This window comes from Odocoileus virginianus, unplaced genomic scaffold, assembly GCF_023699985.2.
Source record: "Odocoileus virginianus isolate 20LAN1187 ecotype Illinois unplaced genomic scaffold, Ovbor_1.2 Unplaced_Scaffold_5, whole genome shotgun sequence".
Lineage (NCBI taxonomy): Eukaryota > Metazoa > Chordata > Mammalia > Artiodactyla > Cervidae > Odocoileus > Odocoileus virginianus.
In genome coordinates, this window is record NW_027224267.1 from 4,429,858 (window position 1) to 4,439,201 (window position 9,344).

General features: G+C 54.1%; 1 protein-coding gene across 1 annotated transcript in view; it reads left to right on the plus strand.

Moving 5' to 3' along the window:
* The window catches only part of HTT (huntingtin), a gene marked incomplete at its 3' end in the record, with an annotated part of 86,263 nt that extends 77,770 nt beyond the window's left edge, over nt 1–8,493 (plus strand). The window contains exons 34-40 of the mRNA XM_070462430.1: nt 905–960; nt 1,988–2,136; nt 4,192–4,328; nt 5,731–5,847; nt 7,527–7,649; nt 7,920–8,207; nt 8,296–8,493. Coding sequence (XP_070318531.1) covers nt 905–960; nt 1,988–2,136; nt 4,192–4,328; nt 5,731–5,847; nt 7,527–7,649; nt 7,920–8,207; nt 8,296–8,493 — 1,068 coding nt within the window. The remainder of the gene's footprint in view (nt 1–904; nt 961–1,987; nt 2,137–4,191; nt 4,329–5,730; nt 5,848–7,526; nt 7,650–7,919; nt 8,208–8,295) is intronic.
* Between the last annotated feature and the right edge of the window lie 851 nt (nt 8,494–9,344).

A 9,344-nucleotide genomic window follows, 5' to 3' on the forward strand; every position in this document is an offset into this window, starting at 1 on the left:
TTTTCAGGAGGACATTCTCCACAGAGCCCTTTTCCTCCTCTGGGGAGACGCTCCCAGGGGATGGTGGTTCTGTTGTCTGGGGAGGGGCACGCCCTTGTCTGCGGTGGCGGTGGCTGTGGCTGAGGGGAGGCAGGTGTGGGACCTGCCGTGGGGCTTCGCGGGATGACGCGGGGCCCAGCGCAGGCTGGCTGCATTCGTCGGAGCCCAGCAGGCACCTTCGTGACTCCTCAGGGAGACCAGTCCTCCCAGTGGTGGCTAGAGGCTCCTTTCTCCCCAGTTCTTAGGGTTGGTTGCAGTGATGGTCTTTATGAACAGAGCAGAAAAAGAGGCCCATGATTTACCTCAGTTCAGGCTGTGGGTTATGGGGGCCAGGAGGAGACTGGAGATGAGCTCCGAGCGTCAGGGTGGGGCATGAACATACGCTTGAAGCTCGACATGGCGCTGGTCGTGAGCAGCCACGGGTGCGGCCTCCGCTCGCGGCCCCCACGCCCCCAGCAGCCCTGGGTGCGCGGCCCCTCTGAGTGCTGGTGCTGCGGGGAGAAGGTGGGCGCACCTGGATGTCTTGTCCCTAAGCCGGTTCAGGAAGTCCGTGCTGCCGGGCTTCCGCAGCTGCACCAGCAGGACCTGCGCTGCGCCTTTGGGCGCCCCCTGGCGGCCCCTGGAACTTCGTTTGTTTCTCCCAGGAGGTTTCACTTCAGCCTTCAGTAAACAAGTTTAAAAGGGTTTTTGCAAGTGTCTTGAAATGATCTAATCTGACCGTAGAGTACATTTGAGTTCTTGTATAGAAGCAAGCTTGTCTACTGTCAGGAAACATGTTAAAGGTCTATGCATATGAGTGCCAAGGAAAGTAACCTTGTTTGCACGTTTTAATTACTGATGTGAAAATTGTATTTCCCGCCTGTAGGTGTTTATTGGATTTGTGCTGAAGCAGTTTGAATACATTGAAGTCGGTCAGTTCAGGTAATTGCATTTTGTTATTTTAGATTTCTTGTTCTTGTTACATAATTACATGTAATTTTATTTTATTTGGATTCATTTTATTTTTTTTGGCCATACCAAGCAGCATGTGGATCTTAGTTCCCCGACCAGGGATTGAACCTGTGTCCTCTGCAATAAAAGTGTGGCATCTTAATCACTTCCTACCAGGAAGTCTATACATGTAATTCTAGATTTTTAAGATGAGTGTTTACTTTAAAAGACCATGAGGCGTTTTTGCCAGATCTTGTTTTTAATGGAAGTCTGATTAACATGCTGTGGGTTTTTGTTTCTTTTGAAAATTAATGACTTGAGGATCTCAAGCCTCGTTGAGAGGTAGTTCTTTATCTGACGATCACACGTTGTCAGTTTTCATTTCATATTTCAAAGCATTTAATTATAATAGTTCTGCTAAATGAAATATTATTTGAGATAACAGTAGTTTTTTCTAATCTTACAGAGAACAGTTTTAGATACGGTTGTCTCTAGAACTTTACCTTGCTAACCTGTAAGGTTTTAATACTTCATCCTGTAAATACAATTGAAAATGTAGATCCTTTAGGTTCTGAACCACTAGTAGTTAGGGAAGCACGGTGCAGAGGAGAGTGTTCTGAGAGGCCCGCCCACCCCCGGGTCTGGGGGCCCAGGCTCTTGTTCTCGGCGTGTGTCACCTGACCATGTGATTGGTGGCGAGTTACCTTTTCTCCTTCGGGTGCCAGCTTCTTCAGCAGAAGGACGGGGGGCAGACGGAGGCGCCCTGGGCTGCGGTGATGAGGGTGCCTCTCTCAGGGCCCTCACTGAGCCCTGCCAGCCGCCCGGGTGCCCCAGCGGGTGTGGGGGCCCCACCCCAGACAGGGACTCGAGATGAGGGTGACGGGACCAAACCGGGTGCCGAGGCTCCGAGCGCCCCCGCGACGCTCTCCACTTTGAATCAGGGGTGGTTTGGTTGGGGCTGTTAATACGATGATGTTTCTTCATTTTAAAGGAAGTCTTTTGGTGTTTTTGTTTCTAGGGAGTCAGAGGCAATCATCCCAAACATCTTTTTCTTCCTGGTATTACTGTCTTACGAGCGTTACCACTCAAAACAGATCATCGGCATCCCTAAAATCATCCAGCTCTGTGACGGCATCATGGCCAGCGGGAGGAAGGCGGTGACGCACGGTAACGCGAGGCCGTCCTCTCCCTGGCTCTTCGGTCTGTGTGCTTACACTGCCCCCTGCCGGCTGCGCGTGTATGTGCGGTGACGCACGGTAACGCGAGGCCGTCCTCTCCCCGGCTCTTCTGTCTGTGTGCTTACACTGCCCCCTGCCGGCTGCGCGTGTATGTGCATGTGCACTCTGGCTGGAAGTGTCTGAAGAAGAGTGTGTGGTCCACCCGGGTGAAAACAGCGCACATGGAGTCTAGCATAAATGCTCCCATCTATCCATGTGAAACAGAGAATTTTAAAATCCAGCTTCTGAAAGGCCACTGGGTTTATCATCCAGTGTCCTGAAAGGCGCAATGTGGCCTTGATTCAGGACTGGCTGTTTCATAGGTGCTAAAGTGAGGTCCACAGACAGTGACCTGCGGCCCAGGCTCCTGTTGCCGCCTGGCGCAGTGAGGCTGTGCTGTGGGGAGGAGCCGTCACCCCTCTGACTTTCTCACAGCTCTCCCAGCATGCCCTACTCACCCTCTGCGGCTCAGTCAGCAGAAGCCTGGGGGCCTTTGAGCTGTGGTTGGGGCGCCTCCTGCGACCTCCGCTGCCTGCCACATGGAGGTCCCCGTGCGCTGTACCGCGGCGGGCAGGCCGCTGGGCCAAGGGGTAGGGTGTGCAGGGCTTGGCTCCTCTCCACTTCCGCGCTAGCAAGGCGGTCAGCTTCCTGCTGGGGCTTCAGTTCAGGCCTCAGCAGAGGGACTCCTGACTGCCCATGTACACTCGGGGTAGCTGGAGTTGAGAGTGCAGTCCTCAAATAGAGGCATGACTGAGGCTTCCCAGATCAGAGGAAAGAAAATTCTTTCTTTGGAAAGAAAGTTGATGGACAGCCAGACCTTACTGTTTTGTGTGTGTGTGTGAGGGATGTGTGTGTGTGTGTGAGAGGGAGTGTGTGTGTGTGAGAGAGTGTGTGTGTGTGTGTGTGTGTGTGTGAGAGAGAGTGTGTGTGTGTGTGTGTGTGTGAGAGAGAGTGTGTGTGTGTGAGAGTGTGTGTGTCAGTATGTGTGTGTGTGAGGGAGTATGTGTGTGAGAGTGTGGGTGTGAGGGAGTGTGTGTATGTGAGAGAGTATATGTGTGTGTGTGTGACAGGGAGTGTGTGTATGTGAAAGTGTGTGTGTGTCAGTATGTGTGTGAGGGAGTGTGTGTGTGAGGGTGTGTGTGAGGGAGTGTGTGTATGTGAGAGTGTGTGTGTGTGAGTGTGTGTGTGTGAGAGGGTGTGTGTGTGTGAGGGTGTGTGTGAGGGAGTGTGTGTGTGTGTGAGAGAGTGTGTGTTGTGTGTGTGTGTGTGAGAGAGAGAGTGTGTGTGTGTGTGAGAGAGTGTGTGTGTGAGGGAGTGTGTGTGTGTGAGAGAGTATATGTGTGTGTGTGTGAGAGGGACTGTGTGTGTGTGTGTGTGTGTGAGGGAGTGTGTGTGTGAGAGACTGAGGGTGAGAGTGTGCCTTTCAGTAACTGGTGACTTGGCCAGGCTGATGCTCCTCAGTGAAAGGTCTTCCTAGTTTGCTCATGAGGGTGTGTTAGGCCCAAGGCTTCACTTTGCTGTTTTGAGTAAAGACATGCCTTGAGGGGGAAACCCTTAGTCTAACGAGAGAGTGAGTTTAATTGCTTTAAACAGTAGAGAAATCTAATATTTTGACTAAGTGTTTTCTGTTGGAAAAGCATCTGTCCTCTTTTCAGGTGAATCTTTGAGCAGATTGTGCCTGAGGTTAGAGTGCTGCTGTTTTAGTTAGTTGGAAGGTTGTAGTTTAAATTTGACTTTTGAATTTGTGTCCCTTCATGTCAGAAGTAATGTTATGTCACAGAAGCCCTAGTTTTCAAAAAGATTTCAGAACCCTGTCAAGTGTCAGAGAAGACCCTTGACCTTCCAGGATGGCATGCAGATAATCTCACTGCACTCCTGGGTAACCTGAAATTATCCTTAGCCCAGAGTTGGGTGTGGATCAGAGTTTTCTTTGTTTCTTGGAAATAATCTGGAGGTGTTAGTGCTGTCTTGCAAGCGCCTTCTTAGCGCCCTTCTGTACCCACAGCCATACCCGCCCTGCAGCCCATCGTCCATGACCTCTTCGTTTTAAGAGGAACCAATAAGGCTGATGCAGGAAAAGAGCTGGAAACCCAGAAAGAGGTGGTGGTGTCCATGTTACTGAGACTCATCCAGTACCATCAGGTAAGGGGTGGGGTGGGGCACACGTTGCTGACCCTTCCCTGTCCCTGCAGGAATGGCAGGAAGCGCCCTGTGGCCCTGTCCACTCGTCAGCGAGTGTGGCTCTGTGCCAGCCCTGGGCTCTTGGGCAGTGGGGAGATGCTGCAGGCGGAAGGCTTAATGGGGTCTGTCTTTAAGGCCGCACGGCCTGGCTGACAGTCACAAGTTCGGTCCAGGTGGTGGAGAACCCTTTTCCAAAACGAGAACTAAAAATCAGTCAGCAGCATTGATCACGGTGGTGGAGTTCTGAGTAACTGTTTTTAAAGATCTCAGCCTGAAGTGATTTAAAAGACTTGTTTGGACATGTATTTACCACCATGTTGGTGGAGGACCGGAGTCTCTGCACTGATTTCTAGTTTCACTTCCCTTCAGGTGCATTTGGAATTTCAGATGGTGTGAGGCTCTCTGAAACCTGGCTTTGTAAGAGCCCTCTTCTGTGGCTGGCAGGGGCTCGCCCTCACTGCTTCAGCAATCCCTGTTACTGTTGTCTCTGCTCATCAGATTCTCTCACACAAACACTTTCTCTGTGCACTTTCATTTTGCTTCACCTAGGTAATATTTAACTAAATACTTAGTGTTGAATTAAATCCCATACAGTTAAAAGTACAGCTTCTATAAGAGGGTCGAGAGCCAATGCCTGGCTCTTGGCAGGCATGTGGGCTGGCATCTCGCGCGTCCCCAGCCTGGCTTACGGGGCAGAGCGGGGCTGGCCTTCGTTTGGGAAGGCGGGGCACAGCGCAGAGTTGCCTGCCTTTGCGTAAGTATCTCTGGGTCCTGGGAAGGGGGAGGCCGCTGTGGGAGGCGGTGGCTGGACAGGCTTTCCAGGGAGTGGGCTCTGCCTGAAACATGGCATTTTATAGACTGGGCTGTAGACTTTCTCTGCAATTAAGCATTTTCAGCTTTGCAGGCTGCCTGGCGCCTGCATCTCTCCCTGTCTGCTGTCGTGACGGGCGCTGTCCTGGCAGTAGGTTCACGGTGGCCCTGTGCCAGCAAGACAGTGTTTACCAAACAGGCGTTCAGGGGTCTCTGTTTAGGAGGGATCACAACCAAACAGGTCAGCCACGGCCAACTCTTCTGAAGTAAACCATCCTCAGCGGGAGGGGACCTTTGCAGAGGTCATAGGACAGAGGGGAAGGCTCATGGGAGCCGGGGCCCCCTGGCGCAGCGGTCCGCTCAGACCGCAGGTCCAGTCGGGGTTGCTCTCGTGCTCTGCCTGAGGCCGAGATGAGCCCGGCTTTCCTCTGGTTGGAGCCTGGGAAGGCCCGAGAAGTGGCTGCGCTGGGTCTGGCCGCACTGAGTCTGCCCACGTGTGCGCGGCACCTGGGGGCATGCGGGCCGGGTCCGAGCATCTGGGCCATCCCCGCAGGTGCTGGAGATGTTCACGCTGGTCCTGAGGCAGTGCCACAAGGAGAGCGAGGACAAGTGGAAGCGGCTGTCTCGGCAGGTGGCCGACGTCATTCTCCCGATGCTGGCCAAGCAGCAGGTGTGTCTCCCGCCCCCCGCCCATGGGTGCCGCCAGCAGGTGCCTGTCAGATCAGCCAGCTCGGGAGTGAGTGCTCTGAGCGGAGCGGTGCCCACAGCTCTTGGCGCCCGGGAGCGGGTAGGCTTCTGTCTTCACAGCGTCAGCTCCTTGCTCTGCTCTCGTCACAGCCTGTCATCTTGAGGCCGGGGCGGGGGTGGGGGTCGTGGCGTCTGTTAAGATTGACAGGTGGAGGATTTTTTTGACTGCCGATACATGACGTGGAGCTTGCAGGATCTCAGCTCCCGACCAGGGCTCAGACCCAGGCTTCAGGCAGCGGGAGGATGGTGTCCCAACTGCTGGAACACCAGGGAAGTCCTGATAAGATGCAGTTTTAGCAAGTGGGTGGCTTTGGCGCTTTCAGCTGGCTGAGGCTTCCATGGTCGCAGGTACGCGTCTCCGGGGACGCTCCATGAGCTCCGCGCTCCTCTCACCACAGGCGCTGAGGAGGTTGCGGGGCAGAGTGCAGGGGGAACACCCAGCGTACCTTCCCCTGCAGTGGCGCTGCGTGCAGGGTAGTCTGTGGGCCAGGGGCACAGTGCGGTGTGCATCCACGCATCCCCCCATGACCACGCCTGCCCTGCTGGCCCGAGAAGATGTTGGAATAGGGCTGCAGACAGACAGCAGAGGACTTGGTGACCATTTACAGCGTCTGATGCCTGCCGTAGAGGGGTGACACTCCTGGGGACTTGAAGGAAGTGAGGGGTGACCTGAGCTGATGCCTGGGGAAGCTCTCTGTTGGGGAGGACTTGGGGGAGCCTTCAGAGGGCTCGGTAGGAAGGGGGGCAGGGTGAACCTGAGAGTTGAACAGGCAGTCAGGGTGGGGGTAGCAGAGAGAGCCACTCACAGCTCAGGGCCCGCATGGACCAGGGCGTGGGGACAGGGGCAGGAAGGGGCACCCGCTGGATGTGGGGCGGTGGATGAGTGCGCTGTGTACAGACTGAATCTGGACTACTCTGCATCCTTTAAAAGTAACGTTAAGATTTGAAACCTATTGCCTTGGGAGTTTTTCATTATATTTTTAATGGGCAAAAAAGCAGAGACATAATACGATTTTTCGAAACAAAAACTGCTCTACAGGTATAGGAATGTGGAGGAAGTTAAAGAGAACTACTAACATTGGTTACTACTAACTATGTTAGAACTACTAACAATGATTTGCTAACATTGGTTACTTGGTGGTGGGGTGGGGATGGGGTGCAGGAGAAGAAAGTGAAAGAAGGTAGACGACAGAGTGTGTGACACCTGTGTGGGTGAACCACGCGTGCATAAAGAGATGAGGAGAGGCCGGTCCCCAAAGTGGTGGTGGTGACTGTCGGGCCATGCAGTCTCAGCAGATTGTTTTTCATACTTGTACCTATTTGAATTTTTGCAGGAAGCATATTTGGTTTACTTAATAAAAATCTAATTGAAAAGATTTCCATTGTGGGGAAAAAAATCTAGCTGTTAACAGTGTTGTTCTAAAAAATGATTCCTTGGTTCGCTACTAACGGTGAAACGTATGGAAGTTTTGGAGGGTGGGAATGATGGGATGGTCCAGGCCATCGGGCCGTGAGACGCCTCACGTGAAGGGCAGTGTCGACCTTTTTTCTGCTGGCTGACGTTTCTTACGGGGAAATGTCTGCGACATTCGCTTGGAACAGATGCACATTGATTCTCATGAAGCCCTTGGAGTGCTGAACACGCTGTTTGAGATTTTGGCCCCCTCCTCCCTCCGCCCCGTGGACATGCTTTTACGGAGTATGTTCGTCACCCCAGACACCCTGGTGAGTACCCGCCTCCTGCTGGCGTTCTGGGTTTCCCCCGCCTGCTGCACCTGGAGGTGTCTGCGGGGCTGGGGGTGGGGAATTTGCCTGTTACACAGGTTCCCAGGTGGCACTGAGGCCGCTGGTCGGGGCCACACTTTGAGAACCAGCGAGACAGGGACTCATGGTGGCATTGTCAAACCAGGGGGATCTTCGTAAATGACATTGGCAACGGGGGAGAGCCCAGGCATCCTCCTCTTCAGCAGCGCCTGCCCCCCACTCTGTCCTCAGGGGTCGGTGAGCGCTGTCCAGCTGTGGGTGTCGGGCATCCTGGCCATCTTGCGGGTGCTGATTTCCCAGTCGACCGAAGACATTGTTCTGTCCCGCATCCAGGAGCTCTCCTTCTCTCCGCACTTAGTGTCCTGTCCGACAATCAGTAGGTTAAGAGACGGGGACAGCACTTCAGCACTGGAGGAACACAGTGAAGGGAGACAAACGAAGAATTTGCCAGAAGAAACGTTTGCCAGGTATGCTCCGCGTCTAGTCTGTGGCCTCGGGCTCTCATGTGGTGTTGAATCTGTGAGACCGACAGGGTGCCTTAAGGAGCCGGTGTGTTCTCTCTGCCCAACCAGCCTCGTCTCTGGCCTCCGGCCCTGCCTCTCTGCAGGCTCGATCAGGTCCTGAATCAGACCCTCTGAAGATTGCCCAGAGTAGTGGGTGGGTGCGTTGCCTGCAGAGAATTGGAAAACGTAGGAAGACCCACTTCTGCTCCTCCCCACTGTGTACTGTCATCCGGGCACCGCAGGCAGTAGGATCCCGCTCCCTGCCGGTGGACCGCTCTGCCGTGCTCACCTCCTTATACTGTGTATACCTGGTCACTCAGTCGTGTCCAGCTCTTTGCGACCCTGTGGACTGTGGTGCACCAGGCTCCTCTGTCCATGGGATTCTCCAGACGAGAACACTGGAGTGCGTTGCCATTCCCTCCTCCAGGGGATCTTCCCGATCCAGGGATTGAACCTGCATCTCCTGTGTTGCAGGCAGATTCTTTACCACTGAGCCACCTGGGAAGCGCTTTCAGTGTATTTGTGGCATCAAATCATGCCTGCCCTTGTCGATTTTGGGAAGCTCCTTGGAGGCCGCGCTCACGACTCAGGCACTGTACAGACTTGCCGTTAGACAAGGGTGCCTCCTCCTTTGCTGGACGCGGGGTGTGCGCTGAGCTAGAGCCCACGGAGCGTGTCCTGGGAGCTCACTTCCCAAGACTGCTCCTTCTTGCCTGCATGATGGCCGTGTGCCACCTTGGTTGGCCATGGGTAGAGATCTCATCTTGGAGATCAGTTGGATGGATGTGCACAACAGCATCCTCTTGTCCCGGTTCAGCATGCAGCCTGTGGCTCACGCTGTCACGGTTAGGTGGGTGGCTGAAGTAGAGGCTGCACTGGCTCCCTGTGGTGGCCATCAGCCTGCTTGATGGCTGAAAGCTTTGAAGGAACACCACGGATTGTTTTAGCCTCCCGACACTCCTCCAAACATGGTGTGGTTACCCCATCTTAAGAGAAGTGGCACAGAGAGGTCAGGTGACGTCATCCAGAGGGATGGGGTCAAACCCTCCACGCATTTTAGGGCTTCCCTGGGGCTCAGACGGGGGAGAATTCGCCTTCAGTGCAGGAGACCTGGGTGCGATCCCTGGGTCGGGAAGATCCTCTGGAGAAGGGA